The sequence below is a fragment of the Ranitomeya variabilis genome, chromosome 3 (genome assembly GCF_051348905.1).
Source record: "Ranitomeya variabilis isolate aRanVar5 chromosome 3, aRanVar5.hap1, whole genome shotgun sequence".
Classification (NCBI taxonomy): Eukaryota; Metazoa; Chordata; class Amphibia; order Anura; family Dendrobatidae; genus Ranitomeya; species Ranitomeya variabilis.
In genome coordinates, this window is record NC_135234.1 from 12676106 (window position 1) to 12702271 (window position 26166).

A 26166-nucleotide genomic window follows, 5' to 3' on the forward strand; every position below is an offset into this window, starting at 1 on the left:
ACCACATTTATATTTTTTTTATGTTTTGGCACTTTTACACAATCGCTGGAATCAGGCTGGGCTGTTTTGCTGTTTCAATACAATCAGTGTTTTATCAGCAGGAAATTATTTATCGCTACAGGACCAGGTGCCTCGTGTCTCCTAGTCCAATCTTGCCTGGAATCATAGGTTTTGGATACCTTTTGACTGATCTCGTGTATATATCCTCATCCTGCTCTATGAATCGGCTTCAATTGAATCCAGTATAGATAATGCACTGAACTCAACTGATACATTGCAGCAAAGCAGTGGATAGACCTGTGCGGCTGCTGCTGAGTGCGGCCGCTGCTGAGTGCAGCTCATGGACTAGTCACAGTATTGAAGGTGGTGAAGAGCAGAAGTTCCCTGAGGCTTTCCCCTGTGGCAGTATATATGTATCAGGGAGTCTATACAGTGATGACAGCATATTTGTGTCTATATGTTACTATCTATGTGTTGAGAGCTGATTTTATTCACTGCTGATCCTCATTTCAGGTTTTGGTATGGGGCGGATCTCCGTTTCTTGTTCACCCTCATATTTTTACTAGTTCCACATTTCCCTCTTCCTTTTATCTGCATTATGGAGCCGTACTTCAGCTGCAGCTGTCTTATATCTGCTGCTGTCCATCATTTCCCTAGAATGACAGCTAGCAGAGGTCTTGAAAATGGTGCGAAATTCAAAGTCTAGTAGAAATGTGCAATTATTACAGGACACAAACATTAATAAATCATTGTAAAATCAGAAGAAACTTCACAGCTTATTAGCTGATAAAACGCTGCTGTTTCTGAGGTGTGACATGGCGAGGTGTCCGCCAGCTCCGTGTCACCTGCTACAGTCCCATCCGTGCGCAGAGGTTCCCAGTCTGTGTGCTGATCGGCTCTGTCAGCAGTTCTGCAGTGAGCGCTGATGTTATGGGGCCTGTGGTTCTGGTCAAGGTTACAGTGACTGGGGATGTGCACACAGGGAGGGAGCTCACACAGGGAGGGAGCTCACAGAGGCAGTCAGGCTCCGCACTGTGCCAGAATACATTGTAGGATACATTGCCCCCTCCAGAACACTGAGACCTTCCTGGTGCCAGGGTCTTCACCTGTAACATCACTGACTTTAGGAGAGCGTCAAAAAGAACATACTAGATAAAGAGGGAGAAAACTTCTGAAGACGAAAATGTGCAGCAATTTATCCATCTTGAGACTGTACAGTAGTCTCAGGAAGGTGCTCTGCAGGTGGAGTGGGCGGCAAAGCTTCTTCTGCCATGAGGCAAGATACGTTGCCACCCCCAGAAGTGGGGTTGCGCTAGTCCTCCGGACCGCCAGAGCCGGTCTAAAGCATACAGGTGGTCCCCTTTTTTCTGCATTTACGTCTTTCAGACACGAAAACAATTGAAGACGCGAGCACTGAAAAAGGCATAGAGGAGTGTTCATCAGCCCCCGCCCCGACGTCCAGCTACGTAATAAGGTCACCTCATGCAGCCGACCCCATCACACTGCCGCTGTCTCTGCTGCACCACAGGGGCGCACGGCGGCGGGGACGGGAAATGCTTTATGGAGCCATTAAATAAGGACTTTGTGTCAGTGTGAGGACACAGTATGGCGAGATCAGGGTGAGCATAGTATAGAGTGGGGGCAGCATGGGGAGCAGTGTGGACAGAGGATAAGGTGGGGGACACACAATATGGGGACAGTGTCGAGGGGGAAGTGTGGAAATAGGGACAAGGTGAGGGAGTACAGTGTGAGGAACTGGCAGCGTGGAGGGACTGTGTAGATGCAATGTATCATACGAGGGGCAGTGTGGGGGTCATATTTTGTGCAGTTAACAGTGAGGGGTGATGGCTTAGGTGCAGCATGGGCATATATTTTTATTTCGGGGGCATTAGAATTGCACTTCGTTTTAAGGGCACTCTGTTGATATGTGCCGCAGAAGGACAGAGAAAAGGTGAGTCCACAGAGATGAGCTGCAGGTGTCTGGACTACATAGACAAAAGGGGTGCGAATAACTCCAAACCGGTATGCCCCAGTCTGATGATGGCTGGTAACAAGTCCCCGTATCTCCTTACTTCTGCTAACGACATACTGGGAGTTGTAAGTTCATGCAATATAAGTGTATATGCTGGAACCGACTTTAAATTGCAGTTCATCGTTGTACCAAGCTTGATGATGTATTCATCTTCTGATGCTAAATCTGGAGCAGTCTCCATGTACTGATTAATAAAGCACCAGAACCACCATAAATAAATCAAGCACCAGAATCACCATGTCCAGATGGTGGTTCTGATGCTGTATTCATGTACTCGTGTTGGTTCTGGTGCTGTATTCATGTACTCGTGTTGGTTCTGGTGCTGTATTCATGTACTCATGGTGGTTCTCGTGCTGTATTCATGCACTCATTGTGGTTTTGGTGCTGTGTTCATGTACTCATTGTGGTTTTGGTGCTGTGTTCATGGATTGATTGTCGTTCTGGTGCTGCGTTCACATACTGAAGGTTGTTCTGGTGCTGCATTCATGTATTGAAGCTTATGGTGCTGTATTCCATGTTCTAATGATGGTTTTGATGCTGTATTTCTCTACTGATGATGGTTGTGATGCTGCATTCCGGTGTTGTTACTGGTTCTGATTTTGACCACATGCGGCAATCCATAACTTGTCAGATGGGGTACTACATGGCTGTCAGTAAGGTTTTGTACTATCTGACAAGTTAAGGATTACTACTCTGTATTTATGTTAGGATAATTAATCTTTTGCATTTGAAGCCCCACAAGATGGACATTTTGGCTCTCCTGTGCCCAGGCTGCGTTTCAGTGCAGACTGTGATTTGTCGTACCTACTGGAACAAGCAATCAGAAGACAGCAAGTTCAAGTCCCCTAAGAAGACTATAACAACGTAAGAAAAAGGTTTTAAAAATATAAAAATAAGGATCACTTATAAAATCAGGAGTCAATTTTGCCATAAAGTGAACACAGTTAAAGTGAAACCCCCAAAAATGACAGAATTGCGTTTATTCACTGAAGGCTTAAAGCTGCACGTCAGATTCCATTTTTGCCTCAAGCAGCAGGAAAGGAAAGCTAGGATCAGCCCTGGTGGGGGCAGAAGATGCCGTTGAGGATCCTGCTCTTTCCAGTCTCACCATATTGATTGGTTTGGCCTTGTGTGGGAGGGATCTAGATTGTATTGGCTAGAGCTCCCCCTAGTGGCAGTACCTGGGATTGCAGAGCGGAATATTAGTGTTTCACCGGATGTGGCCCCTTTAAGACGCAATGACGATCTGACAGGACGCCCAGATTTTATAATACAGATTTATTTCCATTTCTTACATTTATACTGAAAGCAGCCAAATGTCTCATACTGCATGAAGGCGGGTATACATAATGCGTCGGTGCCTCCGCCAGCTGGAGGCGCCGTGTGGTCCTGCGGACATACGCGGTGCGCGCTCGCCGGCTGACATGCTAGCGCAAGCTATACGTTATTAGGTCTCGTCGGCTCCTCGTCTACCGTCCTGGGGGCTGTGGGATACGGCGGTCGGGGGATTCTGACCGAACAAATGTTTCCTTATAAAGAAAATAAATCTATGTACAAGACATAAATATATAAATATCTATAGTATAAAAATAGACTCCATTTATTTCTCTGCTGCGCGGGGGACGAACGAGCCGGAAGACGCCATGTTCCCGAGAGCGGCGGCCATATTGGAAAGGTCACGTGGGCCCCTGAGCACCTATACGAGGGTCCCTGATCTGTCTGCTGGTTCAGGGTCTCCACTGCAGTGCATCGTGGGAAATGTGGTGCTCACACCTAGCAAAGCATCATGGGAGCTGAGCTGACAAACATGGCGGCACACTGGTGGGCACAGGTGTGGGAGGAGGTCACGTTCTCAGTAGGATCAGGTATTTCGGCTCCGTCGTCCCCCGTTATAGTCCATGATTGGGTCCATTAGGTGGCCGGTCCCTGGGACGTGTGTCGGCCGGGTCGGTCTTCTGTCTCGCTGCTCTGTGCTGGGATATGATGGAACTGGGGGTCCGTGGGGGAATTCGGCACCACCAGACTCTCCGCCATCTCTGCCGGGGGCAGGAAGTACGAGCAGTCTGCCATAAAGAAAGGACAGAGATGAACAGCGGTGGTCTACTGCTCCCTGTTATCAGGGCCCTTATTGCGTCATGTCGCATATCTCCAGTGTTGAGAGCCTCATTGCGGGGCATACGTTACCTTGGCATAGCGGGCGCTCGGTGGGCACGGACAGGATGGGGAATGTCTGGCTGGGGTCCGGTATTCGGGGGGACGCTTGGTCCTCAGGTGGGGGGATCTCTCCGTAGGGAGGAGCTCTGTCCTGATCGCACAAGTCGCACATTACGGTCACATCGCTGCTCTGCCCCTCGTACAACCTATAAAGAAAAATACCGAAACGTTATGTCACAACGCCCCCTCAAAAGCGCAGTGAGGACCCCCCAATATCAGCGCTCATCATATATCAGACCCCCCGTGTACTGTAAGGAGATCACAGCATGGACTGGGCAGATTGGATTATACACCCATTGACTCACTCTGGGGGGTGGAGGTCCGAGGGCTCAGGGGGTCCGGAGTCGTTCTCCAGCAGCGTACTGGCCTCGTCCTGGTTACAGAAGACATGATGGAATATATTCAGCACAGATCTGCCGGTCCCTGCTGTCACCCATCGCTGTGGTCCCCTCCAAAGCTGTAAGTGCAGCTCTGGCTGTGACTGGAGGACGGTGGGTGCCATTGCTCACCTTGTGCAGCGTCTCGGAGGTGTAGTCTCTTTGCTTGCCACCCGGATGCAGCAGTTTAGCCGGACAGTTACCATTCATCACAGACCCATTAGAGTAAGGGATGGTGCTGATGGCCGGGGCCCCTCGGAGCGGCACCATCGTGTACTGGCAGGAGGAGGAGGGGTTCAGGAGTCCTGTGCTGGGAAATGCCACGTCTGTTGTTTGCTCTGCAAAGAAAACAAAAAGGTGGAGGTGAAAATGGTGACAAACTCCAGAGCGTTCATCTGCACTCAACGCGTTCAAGATTGTTCATACCATCCAAACATGCGCCAGAACGTCCACACCCAGCCAACATGCTCCAGAACGTCCATACCCACCCAACATGCTCCAGAACATCCACACCCACCCAACATGCTCCAGAACATCCACACCCACCCAACTTGCTCCAGAATGTCCCTACCCACCCGACATGCTCCAGAACGTCCACACCCACCCAACTTGCTCCAGAATGTCCCTATCCACCCGACATGCTCCAGAACGTCCCTATCCACCTAACACTCTCCAGAACGTCCACACCCACCTAACACGCTCCAGAATATCCCTATCCACCTAACGCACTCCAGAACGTCCCTATCCATCCAACATGCTCCAGAACGTCCCTTTCCACCCAACGTGCTCCAGAATATGTCCCTATCCACTCAACATACTCCAGAATGTCCACACCCACCCAACATGCTCCAGAACGTCCCTTTCCACCCAACATGCTCCAGAATATGTTCCTATCCACCCAACATACTCCAGAATGTCCCTATCCACCTGACTTGTTCTGGAATTTTCATATTCACCTAACATGCTCCAGAACATCCATGTCCACCCAACATGCTCTAGAAAGTCCCTATCCACCCAAAATGCTCAGGAATTTTCATATTCTCCCAACATGCTGCAGAACATCTACAGTGAGGAAAAAAGTATTTAGTCAGCCACCAATTGTGCAAGTTCTGTCACGTAAAAAGATGAGAGAGGCCTGTTATGGACATCATAGGTAGACCAAGTCAAAATGAGTAAACAAATCCAGAAAATCACCTTGTCTGATTTGGAAGATTTATTTTGCAAATTATGGAGGAAAATAAGTATTTGCTCATTAACAAAAGTTCATCTCAATATTTTGTTATATTTCCTTTGTTGGCAATGACAGAGGTCACACGTTTTCCGTAAGTCTTCACACGGTTGCCACACACTGTTGGTGGTATGTTGGCCCATTCCTCCATGCAGATCTCCTCTAGAGCAGTGATCTTTTGGGCCTGTCGCTGGGCCACTTCAGGACCTTCATATGCTTTTTAAGAAGCCACTCCTTCGTTGCCCTGGTGGTGTGCTTGGGATCATTATTATGCTAAAAGACCCAGCCACGTTTCATCTTCAATGCCCTTGCTGATGGTAGGAGGTTTGCACTCAAAATCTCACGATACATGGCCCCATTCATTCTACATGTACACGGATCAGTCGTCCTGGTTGCTTTGCAGATAAACAGACCCAAAGCATGATGTTGCCTCCCCCATGCTTCACAGTAGGTATGGTGTTCTTTGGATGCAACTCAGCATTCTGTCTCCAAATACGACGAGTTTTGTTTCTACCAAACAGTTCTACTTTGGTTTCATCAGACCATATGACATTCTCCCAATACTCTTCTGGATAATCCAAATGCTCTCTAGCAAACTTCAGACGGGCCCGGACATGTACTGGCTTAAGCAGGGGGACACGTCTGGCACTGCAGGATCTGAGTCCCTGGCGGCGTAGTGTGTTACTGATGGGAGCCTTTGTTATGGTGGTCCCAGCTCTATGCAGGTCATTCACTAGGTCCCCCGTGTGGTTCTGGAATTTTTGCGTGGAGCCCCAGATCGAGGGAGATTATCAGTGGTCTTGTCTGTCTTCCATTTTCTTATTATTGCTCCACAGTTGATTTCATCACACCAAGCTGCTTGCCTATTGCAGATTCAGTCTTCCCAGCCTGGTGCAGGGCTACAATGTTGTTTCTGGTGTCCTTCGACAGTTCTTTGGTCTTCACCATAGTGGAGTTTGGAGTGTGACTGTTTGAGGTTGTGGACAGGTGTCTTTTATATTGATAAGTTCAAACAGGAGCCATTACTACAGGTAATGAGGGGAGGACAGAAGAGCCTCTTAAAGAAGAACTTACAGGTCTGTGAGAGCCAGAGATCTTGCATGTTTTTAGGTGACTAAATACTTATTTTCCACCATAAATTACAAAATAAATCTTACCAAATCAGACGAGGTGATTTTCTGGATTTGTTATCTCATTTTGACTCTCATAGTTATGGTCTACCTAAGATGTCAATTACAGGCCTCTCTCATCTTTTTATGTGGGAGAACTTGCACAATTGGTCGCAGACTAAAGACTTTTTTTCCCCACTGTATGACCACCCATCACGCTGCTGGACATCCCTATCCACCCAACATGCTCAGAAATTTTCTTATTCACCCAAGATGATTCAGAACTAGTGATGAGTGGTCGTGCTGGCATAAGGTGTTACCTGAACATGCTCTGGTGCCTATCTGTTAGCCACATACATGCAAGGATTGCCCGTTTGTTATACAATCCCGGCATATGTTTTGGCTGTCTAACACCATGAGACATGCAGCCGCGGGGACTCAAACATATTATTCGAGCCCTCTGAAGACACTTGGTTAGCACCAGAGCATCTTCAGATATCAACTTATCCCAGCACATTTTCTCATCAATATTCAGAACGTTCATATCCAAACATGATCCAATGTGTTCCTCTTCACCCAGCACGATCCAGAACTTTTGTATCCACCCAACATGCTCCAAACCGTTCATATCCAAATAACATTCTCCAAAACGTTCATATCTCCTCGGTATGCTCTGGAGCGCTTACATCCACATGTTCTAGATCTATCGTATCTACAAATCAGACCAGTCGGTACATACAAGATTCTAGAAATGTAACATTTTGGATGTGACCCTGCAGACACTTACTTTGCTTGGACAGCGCCCTCCACAGGCAGATAGGGGTGAAAGCGACAATCAAAAGAACTATGGAGCCCAGAACTACCCCCACAATCAGATACGGCAAGTCACTGGATCTCGCCACCGTGGCGGTTCCAAGAGGCCCATTTCTGTTGGGCGGCAGCTGCGGTGATGGCATGGCAGGCAGCGGTTGACGACCTCCTTGAGTAGAAGACTTCCGAGCTGCAAGTAAAGAGAACTAGTTGATGATGACGACCCTCTCACCGGTACCAGAGCCGGCACCCTAGGATGGATCCCACTATTGGTGCCCTCCATTACAAATCATTCCAGATATCTGGTGGAAGCCATATTATCTGGCCTGTTAGTTTTCAGTAATGTCAGTGAGGGGCGAGGTACATGGTGCCTCACTTTCCACTGAGGGTAATACTGTACGTCATAATTACCTTTAGTTTCGCAGATCATGACGTTGCTGAACTCGCTCTCACCGCCCTTATTATAACACTGCATCTTGATATCATAGGAGGTTTCGGGCTGAAGATCGGTGATGGAGTGCCAGTAACGGTCACCTGGGATGAGGGAGTGACATTTGCAGGTGTAAATGTACAGATGGACATAAGAGAGGTGTATAAATGTACAGTAAAACCATGAGAGCAAGAAAACAGCACTCCTAGTGGAGAACCCAATACTAGCATCACGGTATTACATACAGAGTGATCCCGCGACCAATCTGGTGGTACGTCTGGGCAGTGGAGGAAATCGCCACTCACCTTCCACCATGTCCTTCTTGTAGTCGCTGTCGTTGTCGCTGTCCGTGGGGCGATAATAGATGTAGAAGCCGTGAATGGGGGTGTTGTTGTTACTCGCCGGAAAGTACTACGGAAAGAAGGAAGACTAGACTATGACTACACAGATGATGAGAGTTATAGTTTTCATTATATGACCACAGCACACGTGGGCACCCCACACCCCCCATCACAACCGGGCAGGACACTTACCACCCATTTCAGCATAATGGTGGTCTCGTTGACGGCTTCAGTGAAGGTGATATACGGTCCGGTGACCGGACGCTCGTAGTTGCGGTTGCTGTACCCCGACACCATGTAGGGCTTGGAGGGCGCACTAGGCTGACTTTCTCCTAAGATATTCAGTGCCCTCACCCTGAATCTGTAGCCGGTTCCTAAAGAAGGAAAATAATCAAGACAATAAGACACCCGGTAGCTTCATCATGTAATATGGCCAAGGTAGGATGATGACAATGTCAAAAAAATGTAAACATTTCCAAAACTTCCACTGGAAATCTCCTCGTATCCCCGAAACGCAATAGGGCCCTGGTCTAATGGTAACATCAGCAGCCCGTGGTCACTAGAAGGAAGCCCTGAAAACCTCCTCGCTGTGATTTCATGGTTGAGGCGCAATACATGCATGACGTCACACCATGCGATCAGAAGAACGCCGCCAATGTCGACAGGTAGGGAGAGGTTCACAGGGTTTCCAAGCAGGTCAATATGATCGTCACTGTAGGAGTTCAGTCCATAGAGGCTGCTCCGTCTATGAGGCTGCTCAGTTCGGGCGTCACCCGATAAACCTTCAAGACTTTGTCACCTACTGCAAAAACGTGCATGCCTCCCTTACCTTTCTCAAGCTCTGATATTTCCACGGACAGCCGGGATGGCGGGATATCACTGGTGGCCAGGATCCAGTCTCCAGGCTGCTTCAGCTTCTTATACTCTACTCGGAAAGACTGAATGGGGAATCCACCATTGCCTCTCGGGATCCACGTCACAAACACGGACGTCTCTGAAGCCATGGAGATAGTGGGTCGGTCCGGAGCCTCGGGAGCTGTAATCAGAATGGAAATTGCTCCATTGTTCCACATTGATTTTGTTATTGGCCAAGACTCATCGTCATTTATCAGTTTACTTACGGGATAGCCGGTTGTTGTCGGGCTGGATGCTGCTGACTGTGCTCGTCCCAGGATCATCCTTCTGGATTTGAACCTCTTTACTGGCAATGATCTCTGGTTTTGGACGTCGACCTACAAATGAAAAAAAATAAAAAATCAATTATTATTTCATGACCACAGTTTCACTAAAAATTGGGCGATAAGCACCAAAAATCAGGGGAAGTCACCTGTCCGGAAGGTCATCATGGCCGTCTGTCCTTCCCCAGCGCAGTTATATGCTACCATCTCCACTTCATACAAGCTGCCAGGGTCCAATTTGGTGAGTATTTGCCGATGCTGCGTTCCAGGAACACGGGACACCGTCCATTCATCTGTGGCATTGACCACCTGGTGCAAAGTATGGAAATGTCAGATGGCAAATATGAAGACAAGATCTGCTCTGGTGACCCCAACCGTTCAGTAGAACTTTTGAAGGGACCAGGGTGAGGGCATGGAGCTGTGCCAGGTTCCTCTGCACCTTTGTTTTATTAATGAGGTGGGGTTCAAAGGTTAGGATCCACTAAAACCATCACCAGTTGTTTTATAAAACTAAAAGTTATACATTTGGCAAATCCATTCACCCCTTGTATTGTATAAGTATCAGATGAGGTGGCTGAATTCATCCCTCTCTGGTTACCTTGCGGTGTTTGATGGTATAGAACAGAATCGGAGCGCCGCCATTGTGACGGGGTTTCCAAGTCAGTTCATAGTAATCTGTCTTCGAGGTCCGAGGGGAGCTGAGGATGATTGGCGCTTCAGGCTGGAAGACAGTGGTCTTGTCAAGCAAACATGGCACTGGTAACCCTGGGGTGGGAAGTCTTGGTTTCAACTGAGCCTTTAAGAGCAGATGTTTGTCATCCGGGATCGGAAGTGCAGTCGGAGGAAAAGTGTCCCTTTCCGATTCCAGGTTTGGTAGAGCCCCTGGATGTAAAACATAGCAGGGAGATTATTACGAATGAAGACCTTTCACCAACCTGTCAAATTTTAGGACCACACAAATATTTCTCACCTGTCCTTGAGGTCATTAGGAAAGTCAATGTCTGGGCACTCCCAACCTCATTCTCGGCTACACACTGATAGATACCATCATCTTCCGGCCCCACACTGGTCACCCGTAGGATCCTCCTGGAAATCTTGTGTCTTGAACTAGGTAAAAGCGGCATGGCATTTCTCAACCAAACCACTGAGGGTTGAGGATTACCCCTGACATTGCACGTGAACTTTGCACTTTGACCCCAGGTGACCATCTGCTGGGAGCTCTCCATATCGACCTCTGGTGGTTCTGAAGGAAAAATATTATGGAACATCATGAAATATCATGGTCCTGGAAGCAAGTGTGGTCACAATCCCACAATCAGATCTCCACTGATCTAGAAACTCACCAAAAACTTGTACGTTATAGAAGATGAAGGCCAAACCTCCATCTCCGATCCCATTTGTGGCCGTGCAGGTGTAGGTCCCAGAATCCTCCTCACTGGTGGCCTCTATGAGGAGGTTGGTGAGCAAGAAGCGAGTCTTGTTTTGACCACTGACATCGGCTCCATCTTTTGCCCAGGAGACTTTGGGTGGTGGCATGCCACCCGCTACACACTCAAGAATGAGGCTCTGTCCTTTGGTGACAATGATGGTTTGCGCCACCGGTGGGTAAATGATACGGGCGGCTTCCGCTGTCGAACCTAAAGTAAGTAATGGACATAATGAACATTAGAACAGAGCAAAACTAGGGTTCTGAAAGTTCTCATTGATTCGTCATCCTCACTTACGTCGAACACGAAGTCGTTCACTGGACACCGATGTCTTCACCTCCTGAGTCACTGGGTTGTATGCCGCACACTTGTACGTTCCCTCATCTTCCTGGGTAGCGTTCACTATTTGTAGGTTCCCCGAGGGCATGATAAGGTAGTTATCTGCGGGCACAAGGAATGAACAAGTCAACCCAACATTCAAGACTTGAAAACAGGATGGGGGCCCAGATCCTACTGACATCACAAGACCTGGCACCACCACATTCATTCAATGTCTTATCAAAGCACACAAAGCAACAATAAAGGACCTGGAAATATAAAACCCACCCTCTAGGAGCCACTTAGTCATTAAACAGAGCTGAGAGGAGTCTCATAACACATGGATCTTAATTTTTTTTCATGGGCAAGCTTTGACTTTTGCAAACATGCTGTTCTCTTTGATTGTACGCCATACTTCATTATCATAAGGCGAGACTCCGGACAGGGCATCATATATTATCTAGTATATAACCAGTCCCCAGCATGACTTGTTCTGTGCCCGTTTATGCTGCCGTCTCTATCCTTTTCCTGCATATTGTTTTTCCGCGCCCCTGGACGGCGTCGGTGTGAAGTGACAGCAGGTAAGGATCACATTGTCTGTGCCTCCTGGGGGATTATTATTTAATTTTTATTTGACACCAGAAGCTTAACAAAGGCTGACACTCCGAGACCTGATACCGCCAGTCCATGCCCTCCTAATCCCGGCATCGACTGTCAGGTTAACCTCTTAATGTCTGCTCATGCTCAGTAGACTACAGGGGATGGTATGTAATCTCATCGCTCAATTATGAGCGAACCCACAGACAAGAGGGAGGCAGAGCCACGTTATTCCCTCTTTATATAGGTGGTGAAAGGGTTAAGTCTGAGCGGATCTGACAGGTTGCGCTCTAGGGTGCTGCAGGCAGAGCAGAACGCGGTGCAGCCTGGGGCGGCTCCGTCACCTGGAGACAAACGTTTCTCCTCTTTCAGTATTATGACTTTCCAGATCAGCGAGGATTGTCAGGCCCGCAGCGGCTGCAGCTCCGGACATGTTCACCGCAGATGAGGTGTGTCCTGCGCTGCGGGGCCGAGACGAGCTGAACTGACACCCGGCCAAGAGCACAAGGACGTATCTCGCGTGAGGCTTATATACATGGCTCAGCAGTCAGAGGATTAGATACATGGCTCAGCGGACCATATTACACATTATAGGATTAGATACACAGCCTGGCAGATGGAGACTTAGATACTATTGATGAGCGAGTGTACTCGTTGCTCGGGTTTTCCTGAGCACGCTCTGGTGACCTCTCGAGTATTTGTTAGTGTTCGGAGATTTCCTTTTCATCGAGGCAGCTGAATGATTTACAGCTGATAGCCAGGCTGAGTACATGCCTGGTTGCTAGGTAATCTCCACATGTAATCAAGCTGGCTAATAGCTGTAAATCATTCAGCTGAGGAGATGAAAACTAAATCTCCGAGCGCTAACAAATACTCGGAGGTCACCCGAGCGTGCTGGGGAAAACCCGAGCAACGAGTATATTCGTTCATCACTATTAGATACTCCAAAAGCCGGCTCCCTTCCCTACCTCTGGACGTCTCCAGCCATTCCTGCTTGACGCTGTACCGCACTTGCGCCTTGGGGTGACTCTCCGGCACGTTACAGGCGATGACCGCCGTGTTTCCTTCATCCACTTCGATATCGTGTTGCGTGTCAAACTTAAAATCCTGCAGATCTGTAAAAGCAAAATGAGAGAATATTATAATTAGTCCAGGTCACGGTCTGTACTGGGGAGAATACCGAATATGTACGAAGCTCCGGCGCAGAGAGTCCCACGCCTCAGTAACATCGTCCCCTCTCATGTTACTTAATATCCTTTTTTTTATCAAACTGTATAATAACAATCTTCTCATTATTTTACTAAGTTCACAATAATTTCAAAACTTTTTCTCAACTTTTTTACAATCTGCCTCCTCTCTGCTGCTTCTCATCGGTGTCAGTCTGTACTGCATGTCTGGAATTATATTCAATCACCATCAATTTCATGAGAATATTTTTGTAAAAATCTGGATATATTGACGACGTCACAAATTAAAACAGGCTGTAGTCGCCATCTATTAGGGGTTTCTAGAAGGAAACTTGGGACAACAAGTAGTTAATCTTGCAAGGAGGGGCGAGGAGGGCCTCTGTTTCTGTAGAATGGAAAAATCGGGCTAAACTGGCTTTGGTTTCTGGCCCAGGCTTCATACTGGTACATTTGAGAAATCCATTAGGAACTGTTTTTCTAGCAATCTCCCAGCGCACATTCCAGGCTCGGGCCGATCAGCCAGCTCCCATCAATCACAGGCCTGTTCTCCAAGGCCCCTATACACATCTCAGACACTCAGGTTTTTTTTCTTTTTCTGTCATCATTGGCCGGGTCCCCAATTTAACAGTCTCCCCTTCCAGTCACATCCAACCCCTTTCTCCCTCCCTTGAACTGGCAGCTGAGTTCTCTTTTTTCTCCTTCCTGTGCCTGGACAGAAAGCAGGCGAGAAGCAAGGCCAACGAGCTCGAGAGTGAGAGAAGCCAATGCTTCTGGCCAACATACGCTTCATACATCCCTAGTGGCTTCTCCATTCTAGACACACATTGCTCCATGACCCGCCGACACAAGTAAAAGAGAGACTTTCTGCTTTCAATTAAATGTTAAAAAAAAAAAAATACAGAAAAAAAAATCAAAAGTTCTCTTTGTAAAGGAAAAGAGATGGAGGGGAAAGAAATAATTTGAAAATTGTGCAAGAATTCTCCAGTATAAAAGGTTTAGAAGAAGATTCAGAGGTCTACATGAGAGCATGTCCTTAAGATACAGATAGACGTTACTTCGGGAGATCAAGGCTTCGACAGCCGCCCATCGAATGTAAACATTGGGATCAAGCTCCGAGTGGAATGTCGCTAAGCCGGTGTTTACTAGTCTGACAGCAGAACAGTGTCAATTGTAACAAACATATTACATCCTCCACTAAACAGAACATCGGACCAGAGCCTGGAGAAAAAACAGCAAAAACAAACCAAGGACGTGAGAACTTGGCACGGCGTTCAGAGGCTCTAGCCAAAATATTAGTCCTTTAGTCCATGAAATCTTTGACCACAGTGGTCACAGCTTGTGTGCAGGTCTTCAGATACGAAGTTCTCATAGTCTCCATCTGTCTTGTTCTAAGCGAATATCTTGATGGTCTTGTGAAAGTTGGATGTTCTCGTACAACATCAAGAAAAATAATAAGTATCTATCTAAATATGCTAAGATTAGCAACCTTACTACTAGAGTCTCAGAAGGACAAGGATGAAGTCTGAAGAACCGTCTCAAAGGTGTTTCATGACCTAGATAATAACAGCAATGACCCTGTCAAAAAGCTTTCAAAGAGATCACAAAAGAGGAAAATTGTCAAAAATGAAGAACCACATCACAAGGGGTTCTTCATGACATAGATAGATATCGAAATCATTGAAGCAAAATGAAGAGGAAAAGTATGAAGAGTGAAGAACCATGTTAAAGATTCTTCATGACCTAGATATCAACATCATTGAACCTAGAAGCTCAAGGACAATACATAAAACAATCAAATGGAGCCTTGACTAAGTCAAGGCCGTCTGTCCACCAATGAACAAATCATAAGAAAACAATTATGCTAAGAAAAAGAAGACGATAAACCTTAAAGGAGATGCAATATGAGAAACCATAAAGAAGTTTTGAGATGTAAACAGGAGGTTCTAGAAAAACTTTTCATTTGGTTGTCAGGAGATGAATCGATAGTTCAGATAGAATTCATACTGTCTTAAGATTTTGTCTTAAACATTTCCTCCTCTGAATGGTTCTATATGGGACTCGGAAGCTTTTTTGTAACTCAACCCTGAGGTTCTTAAACAGAGTTCAGCTGCGAACTGTCTGCGATAGATTCTGTGATGTGGTGCTATTCCTGGGAAGATGGAGAAACCACAGATCACCCATAACTCAACGCTCTACAACAACGATACAAAGAAAAAGATCAAAACCCAAAAACACTCAAAATCCAGAAAGTAGAAAAACAGAGAAAAAGGTAATCAAATAAAGGAGAAGGGCTGGTAAAGGAAACTTAATTAAAAGTTAATGAGAAATTAAAAACATGTGAGCGCCTATGGTGTCAGCGCAGTCATTTCCTGCCAATTGGAAAGCGTTTAAAAGGGGAGTTACATCAAGCTGTGTATTTTGGCATCAGAGAGTTGCACCTTTGGCCTTGGTGGGCATTTTCCAAAGCAATTTCTGAGGTCCTTTAGTTATGGATATGAAGCACTATGGTCCTTTTCTTCTGGTTGTTGGCAGGAGTTTCAGGTGTCAAATCACAGCCAAATTTACCAATTTCATCTCCTAAATGTATTTGCGCCACTATAACCTCAACAGGTCAAAAATTTTCCATAAAGGACAAACTGAGTTATTTTTTTTCTGACAGTAAATGAACCAATGATGGACAATAGCCCTGATGTCTCCATAGATCCCTCACTGGAGGATCAGCTAAAAATGGTTTCACAAAATCAAGCATTTCTGTATCACGAAGAAAAAGAAACATTAATAAAAATGGAAATATTCGAGAGGAATAGTAAAAAAAAAAAAAACTATTTGGCAATAAGCAAACATTCAGCTCAACAAGCAAGAAATTGACATAAATTGGTAGAGAAGCATTTAATCCAGGCATTTAAGGAAAAATTAAAGCCCCTTTGGAGAGTAATCAGACTTCACCTTTAATCATCGAGCAGGAATGTCACTTTTTGACTTTCCAATCAAGCAAATAAAAAATAATAGCTCCAAGTTCTCAGTTTTCTCTCCTAATGTTTTTGTTTTATTATTTTCTCTTTTCAGGGCAGAAAAACAAACCCAGATGAAACTCGGGACACATGAAAAGGAAAAATGTGCAAGAAAAAAAAAAAAGTTAATTCTGGGTACTTGGCTTCTTTGCTCAGTGTCTGGTATTAACGAAAACCTCAGCAATGTTCTCCAGAAGGTGGAAGGAAAAAGAAGATCTACTACAGACAACAAGCATTCGGCAACTTCAATAAGTGGGGTAGAGGGGTGAAGGTTTCTTAAATTGGGCTACTTCGATCAGCCCCATCCAGATAACCCGTATCTGAGAGATGTTCTTAGAACACCTGGACGATACAGAAACAAGGCAGAAGAACCTATGTCTTCGAAATGTGGTGCTGAAGAAGGAGGTTATTAATACCACGGATGGCAAGGAGAACAAATCAACTTTGGAACAAATCAAGTAAGACATGTCACTCGAAGCAAGGATCACCAAGCTACAACTTGCCTACTTTGGACATATCATATGAAGAGAGCAATCACTGGAGAAGGACATCATGGTAGGAAGAATAGAAGGAACAAAGTGAAGAAGAAGACCAGCAACACAATGGCTCGTTACGGTCAAAATAACGGTGGAGAAGACCCTGGTGGACCTATCTAGGCTTGCACAAGATCGCTCTTCCTACGGAGCATTCATCCATAAAGTCGCCATAGCTCAAGATTGAGCCAAAGTTTGTTAAATAATAATCTCAGAAGACCAAAATGTGTTAAATACGTCCTTCAGAGATAACACCGTGGTCATTAAAGTTTCCTACTCGCAGACTCATTTGGCCAATTGTTTGGTCGGCAACCACAAGCTCAAATTTTACTTGTGGTGGGTTTGAAACAAAAAATATATTGTTTTTTTTATTTCATATAGTTAACCCAAGTATAATCAATTTCGCAATCTCATTCTCTTCTCAAACAAGCCCACGAATGGTCTATAGGCCCCAAAATCCAAAGCAGATATTGATCAGATTTTGGCTTCTGAAAGAAAAAAAAAATTACAATACATCCAAAGATAAACAATTTACTGTAGATCTTAGAAGTTAATGTTGGACCCTTCCAGAATCCAGTTACCCAGTAAGAAGACCTTTCATGGAAAACAACACAAAAAGTTAGACGTCAAGGACATGGTTTGGAAATTATCCATTTCAAGAAGAAGACATCCGAGAGTTGCAGTGATGGAAATTTCACAATAGTACCTAAAATAGTACCTTTTGGGAGTGTCAAAGGCGTTGAAACAAAGACCCTAAATTTTAGGACTACACAAATCCCTGAAACATTTTCACCAATGTGTCGGCAAAGTTTTTGGGTTGTTTTCTATTAATGTTTTTGAGGATTCCCATTAGTGGACCACTAAGAAAGTCCAAAAGGCCATTAAGCTTACGTTCCCTTGTGCACCACACAGGGTAAAGTGGACTTCTTGTTAGCGACTTGTGTTGGCTCCTGACTTTTATAAATGCCTTATTGTTGCCATTTTTTCTACAGCTTTATTTTTTTTTCAACCTTCTAGAAAGTTACAAAATGATTCTTCCGAGTCTCCCGATATTTATATTCTAACATCACTTGGTGGAATTTTTCCAGGCAGGAAGAAGAAGATGTAGCGTGATTACGACTTCAACGAGACCAATCAATAGAGCCACTTATTGGTGAATTACGGGGTCGGGCCAGGAAATGACTTTAATGAGAGGATCATTAACATGAACCTGTTCTGCTCATTACACGAGAAGGCCTCAATGTACAGAATGTTTTTGCTTTTTTTTTTTGTGTGCTCCTAATGATAATCTCTCGCTGCCTCAAACCATCTGATTAAGGCAATTATCCTCCTCCCTCGTCTCCCACCTTTCCAAAATACAGAGCGCAGAACAAACTCAGCTTTTGAGCAGTCAGATTTTTTTTGGGGATGGAGAAGGCTGAAAAAACATGAAAAAAAATATCAATTTTTTTTTAAGTAATAAAAAAAAATTGCATAGAACCGGCTGCCAGACTCAGTCGAGTTCATAACATTTCTTAAAATGACTTTCAATGTTTAACGTTAATGGAATTTTTTACACCTGCACCTAATTCAAGAAGGAAAATAAAATGGATTAATCCTTTAAGACAGGGTGGACCCAGCGGAATAGTGCCAGAAGTTAACTCCTCGTGGTCTAGAAGAGTAAACTAGTAAAGTGGAAGGGTCCAAATTACGGAAGATCATGAGCAGAAAGTAACAAAAGAAAAATTGTTACATCAAAATATTTGTAAATATTGATTGTCAGATTCTCAACGTTCCATGATATAAAGATAAGAAGGAGAATATTCCTGAGTGTCCTGAGTGTTCACTGCAATATCCAGGATGGAAAGTTATTAAACTACAAGAGAAACAGAAGAGAATCCGCGACTCCAGAAACAGGAAATGAAAAGATTTCTGACCGGAGAAAAATGTACAAATTAATCTTCAGCTTTAACTTCAGCTGATGATGAAAATCTGAGAGACAAAGCTAAAGAGGAACAAGATGTCCGAGTACAGCACAGATGTACCCAAAACCTGTCCCTGCACCCCGAGCGTCAGCGTCATCATCCTGTACCCCAGTGTCAGTGTCATTATCCTGTACCCCCAGTGTCAGTGTCATCATCCTGTACCCCAGTGTCAGTGTCATTATCCTGTACCCCCAGTGTCAGTGTCATTATCCTGTACCCCCAGTGTCAGTGTCATCATCCTGTACCCCAGTGTCAGTGTCATTATCCTGTACCCCGAGTGTCAGTGTCATTATCCTGTACCCCCAGTGTCAGTGTCATTATACTGTACCCCCAGTGTCAGCGTCATCATCCTGTACCCCGAGTGTCAGCGTCATTATCCTGTACCCCGAGTGTCAGTGTCATTATCCTGTACCCCGAGTGTCAGCGTCATCATCCTGTACCCCGAGTGTCAGTGTCATTATCCTGTACCCCCAGTGTCAGTGTCATTATCCTGTACCCCAGTGTCAGTGTCATTATCCTGTACCCCGAGTGTCAGTGTCATTATCCTGTACCCCCAGTGTCAGTGTCATTATCCTGTACCCCGAGTGTCAGTGTCATTATCCTGTACCCCGAGTGTCAGTGTCATTATCCTGTACCCCCAGTGTCAGTGTCATTATCCTGTACCCCGAGTGTCAGTGTCATTATCCTGTACCCCAGTGTCAGTGTCATTATCCTGTACCCCCAGTGTCAGTGTCATTATCCTGTACCCCGAGTGTCAGTGTCATTATCCTGTACCCCCAGTGTCAGTGTCATTATCCTGTACCCCAGTGTCAGTGTCATTATCCTGTACCCCGAGTGTCAGTGTCATTATCCTGTACCCCCAGTGTCAGTGTCATTATCCTGTACCCCAGTGTCAGTGTCATCATCCTGTACCCCAGTGTCAGTGTCATCCTGTACCCCCAGTGTCAGTGTCATTATCCTGTACCCCCAGTGTCAGTGTCATCATCCTGTACCCCAGTGTCAGTGTCATTATCCTGTACCCCCAGTGTCAGTGTCATTATCCTGTACCCCAGTGTCAGTGTCATTATCCTGTACCCCCAGTGTCAGTATCATTATCCTGTACCCCCAGTGTCAGTGTCATTATCCTGTACCCCGAGTGTCAGTGTCATTATCCTGTACCCCCAGTGTCAGTGTCATTATCCTGTACCCCAGTGTCATTATCCTGTACCCCCAGTGTCAGTGTCATTATTCTGTACCCCCAGTGTCAGTGTCATTATCCTGTACCCCCAGTGTCAGTGTCATTATTCTGTACCCCGAGTGTCAGTGTCATTATCCTGTACCCCGAGTGTCATTTTGTCCCAGTATCACCCCCTGGATTCGCTCTTTCTTCCTCCAGTCTCGTTGATACATTTATCAGTGTCCAGATCGGAGGAATTTCTCTTAGAGAGCCAGTGATGCGGGACCCCGGGAGGGGCTCATCCCATGTGAGCAGAGCAGGAAGAAATCCCTTCATTGCTGGCTCTTACATTCTTGCCTTCATATAACAATATAAAATAACCTACAATTGCCAAATCGCTTCTGATATTTACAATTCTAAATTGAGAATTTTTTTTTGGGGGGGGCGGGGTTGTCAGCGCGGCCACATACCTCTCACTTCAGAGAAAGAGAACTCAAGTTTTATTCTTGACTACCTTGCCTCCATCATTGTAACAGATGCTATTATTGCAAAAACATGGTCAAAAGCAAAAAGACCTTTCATTTAAAACTCATTTATTGCTTCATTTATGTGAACGATGTGATGCAACGTAACTCCTGTACTAATCGAGACCAGAAGTCAAAGGTTTCCTAGTAAATATGTACATATTTTATACACAGAGAAGCTGAACCCCTCGGAGAGAGGGACGTTACCCCATCACAGTTCTGCATTCCAGGCCGCCAGGAAGAAAGTCATTGTAACTGCTATTTACATTGGACCATACCTTAAGAAAATTCATCTCAATTAAGGACTCTGGAGACTGACTCCCGAAAACCTGATAGGTGTGTAAGCTGACAGGCCTTACTCTGGGAAGAATGGTTCTTTGTGTTTCCTTCAGTCTCCATCTCTTCTGTGGCGGCATTTCTGCCATGCACACAGCAAAGAAAAACAGAGCTTGCAAGTCATTATGAAGGGACCGCCATGGGGACGTAGACAATGCAAGAGAAGGAGAAACCATCAAGGTTGCCGTCATGGACCATTTATTCTACCTTACAAGGGGCTCTCTGTATGAAGATAAATGTAAAGATCAATGTTTTAAGATGTGGGGAAAGTGGGATCAAGTCATTTAAAGGGATCATATTATTTTACCAAACTTCTAGTATGTCATAACAGTTAGGACAACAAGGTAGAACCAAATCAGGGTGCCTTGCATTCCAATAATCAATACAGTTTCTAACTCACAGACCCATCAACTGCAACAGTACCAAATTTTCATCTCACTCTATATTTCCATTCTTAAAGGGATACAACCATAGTCATTATATCTCCAGTATATATAGTGCACATGTGCTGGATTTACACAAGAGTCATGGTAATGGATGAGTTAACTGAAATAGGCCTCCATTCCTGTGTAATCATATCTCTCATTAAAACTATGTCCCCCCCACCCATCCTCTGCATGCTCATTTATCAACTCTCAAGCAAAAACACTACCCCTATTCTGCTCAGGAATGTGTTTTCAGAAACTCTATCCCACTCTCCTAGCCTGGGCCAAGTCCCAAAACTCTCAGGGATTAATGACAGAGGGGGCTCTTTAACCCCCCCACCCCTATGTACTTCCATCTCAAGGGGATATAGTTCTTGGTATGTTCACCTGCATACAGCATTGTTACTGATCCTGAGCTCTGGGGAAGGGTCTCACAGCTGTAATCCATGAAATTGTCAAAATTCAATCACCTTTGTCTAACCCATTCCTAGCCGGAGGGGAAAACCACAGACTGATCTGCATTCCGAGGAACTTCTGACGTCAAAACACTCTTCATGCAGGCTCCTGACCCTCTGCTCCCTTAATTCATTCCCTACATCTGTATGATGTTTAATAATGACTGAATATTAATAGGACGGAAAGTATAAAAATGTGCTTATTAGGTCTGGCAGATTGTCCTACTCAGGCCTACATGTGGAGGCTATTGGAAAACATTACTTTCATGCCTCAATGCAATGAGACGCTTGTTCCAATAGTTACTTGTATAGTCATGATGGTATGGGCAAAACAAGTTCTTAGTATCATTCAATTCAGTGATGTCCACAAGGGATGGTAATTTGGAGCAAACATCATCCCTTGTACATTATTTCAGACTGTGTGCTGCATCTCTAACTCTGACTTGGGTATTACTATAGATGGCCATACAGAGAATCATTGGCCATGCACTTTGTTCTGTACACAGGGATAATTATTGGGTCAAATCTCACTTGTTGATCATAAATTTCACAAATTATAAACATATGTGCCTAGTATCCTTGCATTCAGTAGTGTCAAAGTCATACACAATGTTCCTCACATTGTGGAAGAAAATGGGATAAAATTTCACCTTTTGTTCAGTATTTTAAATTGTTGATTGCTTCTGTACCTCTGGCTTAGATATTGTAGTTTGTGGCAATAGAGAGCATCACTGACCATGCAAGAAGTAATTTGTAAAGGGGACAGTAATAGGGTCAAACCTCACCCCTTGTTAATTATTATAGATTGTTGCTCACTCCTCTACTCTGGCTTAGATATTGTGTTTTGTGGCTATAAACAGCATCACTGACCATATAAGAGGTAATTTATAAGGGAGATAGTAATGGGGTCAAACCTCACCCCTTGTTCATTTTTATAGAGTGTTGTTCACTCCTCTACCTTTGGCTTAGAATGTCCCTGACTGACTGTGTCAATACAGAGCTTTATTAACTATACAATAAGACAACCCATTGGAACAGTTGAGGGGTCAGCATATAGGCTTTGAGACAAAAGGGATAAGAGGCTGTGTTTGATCTCATTATTATCCCAAATGATATATATGGTTGTTTCCCATTGGAATGCAGTTAAATACAATATGAGCGTTTAACACATTCACATTCCATGTTACAGTCGTTCATTGTGTAATCAACAGTCATACTCACTAGCTAGGGTGACAATTGCCGGAACGCTGGCCATGGCTCCAGCTGAGGTACGAACGATGCACTGATATCTCCCTGCAGTTTCATTATTCAGCCCGGTGATCACCAAGGTTCCTCCTAAAACCAAAATCCCTGGGAATTCTTCAAGCTCCTGTCCATTCAACCTCCAAGATATGATTGCACTGGCTGGTTCCACCACACAACTAAGAGTGACTGATCCACCATATTTCTGGAACGTAGACACCGGCTGGACCAGGAATTGTGGGACTTGGACTGAAAAAAAAGAGAAAGTAAAAATATTAGTATGAGTTTATGGTAATTCATGTGTAATAGTTTGCATTTTCGTCACCATTTCTCTTCTTGTGGCTCTATCACATCACCAGTGTAAGTATATAGCAGTATTACTGGAGCATTGTATGGCATTGTCAATTGTGCTGGCTGTCATCAAAACATCTCTGAACTTCACTCTGCACATATGTACCTACACGGACACGTGACCTTTTGATTTGGCGAGTACGATTTCTATTTATGATTTCCTGCCATTCCGAGCCACCTCTGTGTTAGGCGATATATTGGAACTGTGTGACAATATTATGTGAGCACCATATGAAGATATTTTCTTGGCACGAGACGGCACTTTTATGGGTTCACTGTGTGACAGTATGATCAGGGCTTTTTTTTCGATATTTTATTCTAGTTTCCTGTGCACAGGACGACATTGTTCTGCACAGTTTGGCAGCATTACATGGGCACTGTTTGGCACTGATACATTTCATTGTATGGAGATAATATTTAGTTGCAATTCTATGGGCGGTGAATGGCAATACTACTTTAGTTGGTTTCTGACGCCCGGGGTGCATTACATTCCTCCATCAGACCGCCTTTTCCTACCTATGACCTCATGATCCGCTGGGCTATATATATACACATCATCATTAATCCTGGGCATCAGTAATACTCTTCAAACGTCACCCGCGTTTAGCGCCCTCTGACCCTGTGATGGCACCGCGCCCAGCCGGAGCAGACAGCACTGAGCCGCCTTTGTCCGCTAGACTCCGTTTCTGATCCTCTTATCCCACAATGTCTTCCATATGTGATGGAGACGACTCCTGTTAGCAGCTCATCTCCCGGGGACGATATAACCTTTACACTATGACATCATGTCTGCTGTGTGTCAGTGACATCACGCCGCAGGAAAGAGCAGCAATCATCATTAGTGATCTCACCCAATGCAAAACAGGCAATGGAGAAGAAAGAACTCATCACATTTGTTGTAACATCTTGTGTCAGTGAATTGGACAATTCCTACTTAGAAAACTTCTACGGACCGGCTACATCTCACAGTCTGGGGTCACGTAGATACATATGTGCTTATATCACGTGGAGATGTATCTTCTGTTCTGACAGTTTGCTACAACGTATCAGTAGTAAACCAGTCTGATTCACCAAATCCCTCCAAATAAGGCGTGAACTAAAAGGTTGATATGCATCAAATAGTTATCATCCAGCGCCTCTTTGGGCGAATGATCCCAGGAAATCCAAGATTTCTTAAGGCTATGCGCCCACGTTCAGGATTGTTCGCAGAATTTTCCTCATCAAAACCGGACTCCTTTCGCAGGAAATCCGCTCACGTTTTTTTGCGCGGTTTTTTCACGTTTTTTTCCAGAGCTTCCCAATACAATAATATAGCGGCAAATCTGCAGAATGATCATGCTGTTTTTTTTTTCAGATGATTTTTTTTGCGTAAAAAAAAGCAACATGGGCACAAAAGTTGCGGAATGCATTAAAATATATGGGATGCTTAATGTAAACGTTTTTGCAGCGGAAAAACACAGAAAAACCGCTAAAAAAAATGCTAAAAATCCTGAACGTGGGCACACAGCCTAAAACATCTATTTATTTCTTCATATTAAAAACAAGTAACAAAAAAGGTCAGGCAGTTTGGATACACTGATGATTAAAAAACTGGCAACTCCATGATTAAGACCTGTCTGGGTCGAAACATGTTGGTTTCTATGACTTTTTTTTTAATCATGAGTGTATCCAAACTGCCTGACCTTTTGTGTTACTTGTTTTTAATATGAAGAAATAAATAGATGTTTTAAGAAATCTTGGATTTCCTGGGATCATTCGTCCAAAGATGCATATCAACCTTCACCCAGTGGATCCGTGCAGCCTGGAGGACATATTAACCAGAGGAGGAGGTGAGCTGACAATCTCTTTTCATATGAACAAAAAGGTGACCAGAAAAAAAAAAAACACAAAAAAACAGCAATTTAAAGAAAAAATGAATTAATCTTTATTATTACAAAGAATTGCACACAAAATAAACGATAAAACAGATGCCTCTAATGCGAGGGACACATCAGGCTAGGGACCCTGCTAAACATCTATAGCGAAGATAATGATGAATAATTTAGCAATAAAGACGATAAAGTGCTTCATGAATATAGAGGCAATAGCATTGATTGCACACTAGTATGAATCACCATCTCAAAGAATGCAAAAATTGCTAGTTTATTATAAAGCGCTTGTGCAATTGATGGTATAGTCAGTAAGTATAAGCAGTCAATGTACTAATAAAACCCCTATTATGTAAACGAGGAGCTAAATACTTATTACCCCTCGTGAACTATAGAGCTCTATTCTGGATAAGAAATGAAAAGGGGGAGCCCCACACTAGCATTGTACACTATATGAAGTTTGTCAGAGAGTAAATAACATAGTAACATAGTATTTAACGTTGAAGGAAGACATCAAGTCCATCTAGTTCAACCCATAGCCAAATGTGCCAAATGTGCTAACACAAATGCTATCTGCAGCTTGTAATATTCCCCTAGTATGTAACTTACTCAGATAAAATGAAGGGTCCGTGCCGCATCCCTCAACCCCGACGCGCGTTTTGTCCACACTTCTTCATACTAGTGTGCAATCAATGCTATTGTCTCAATTTTCATGATGCACTTTATCGTCTTTATTGCTAAATTATTCATCATTATCTCAGCTATAAATGTTAAACAGGGTCCCTAGCCTGATGCGTCCGTCGCATTAGAGGCATCTGTTTTACTGTTTATTTTGTGTGTAATTCTTTGTATTAATAAAGATTGTTAGCTGATTTTTCCATGAATTGCTGTTTTTTTGTGTGCTTTTTTCTGGTCATCTTTTGTTCACTCCTTATTTGGAGGGATTTGGTGAATCAGACTAGTTTCCTATGTATTTATAGCATGAGTTAATATGGATCATACTCCCTATTGATTTAAACGGAACCTGTCACCCCCAAAATCGACGATGAGCTG

The 26166-nt window shown here is 44.5% G+C and overlaps 1 protein-coding gene across 1 annotated transcript in view; it reads right to left on the minus strand.

Annotated features, from left to right (window-relative positions):
* Positions 1-3291: 3291 nt before the first annotated feature.
* BOC (BOC cell adhesion associated, oncogene regulated) overlaps positions 3292-26166 on the minus strand; it is a 65479-nt gene continuing 42604 nt past the window's right edge. The window contains exons 3-19 of the mRNA XM_077293669.1: positions 22874-23143; positions 13030-13176; positions 11444-11587; positions 11063-11356; positions 10690-10962; positions 10318-10601; positions 9869-10028; positions 9663-9773; positions 9371-9577; positions 8734-8915; positions 8506-8611; positions 8182-8304; positions 7748-7960; positions 4756-4961; positions 4552-4619; positions 4217-4392; positions 3292-4095 (exon numbers count right to left, since the gene is read on the minus strand). Coding sequence (XP_077149784.1) covers positions 3944-4095; positions 4217-4392; positions 4552-4619; positions 4756-4961; positions 7748-7960; positions 8182-8304; positions 8506-8611; positions 8734-8915; positions 9371-9577; positions 9663-9773; positions 9869-10028; positions 10318-10601; positions 10690-10962; positions 11063-11356; positions 11444-11587; positions 13030-13176; positions 22874-23143 — 3116 coding nt within the window. The 3' untranslated portion in view covers positions 3292-3943. The remainder of the gene's footprint in view (positions 4096-4216; positions 4393-4551; positions 4620-4755; positions 4962-7747; positions 7961-8181; positions 8305-8505; positions 8612-8733; positions 8916-9370; positions 9578-9662; positions 9774-9868; positions 10029-10317; positions 10602-10689; positions 10963-11062; positions 11357-11443; positions 11588-13029; positions 13177-22873; positions 23144-26166) is intronic.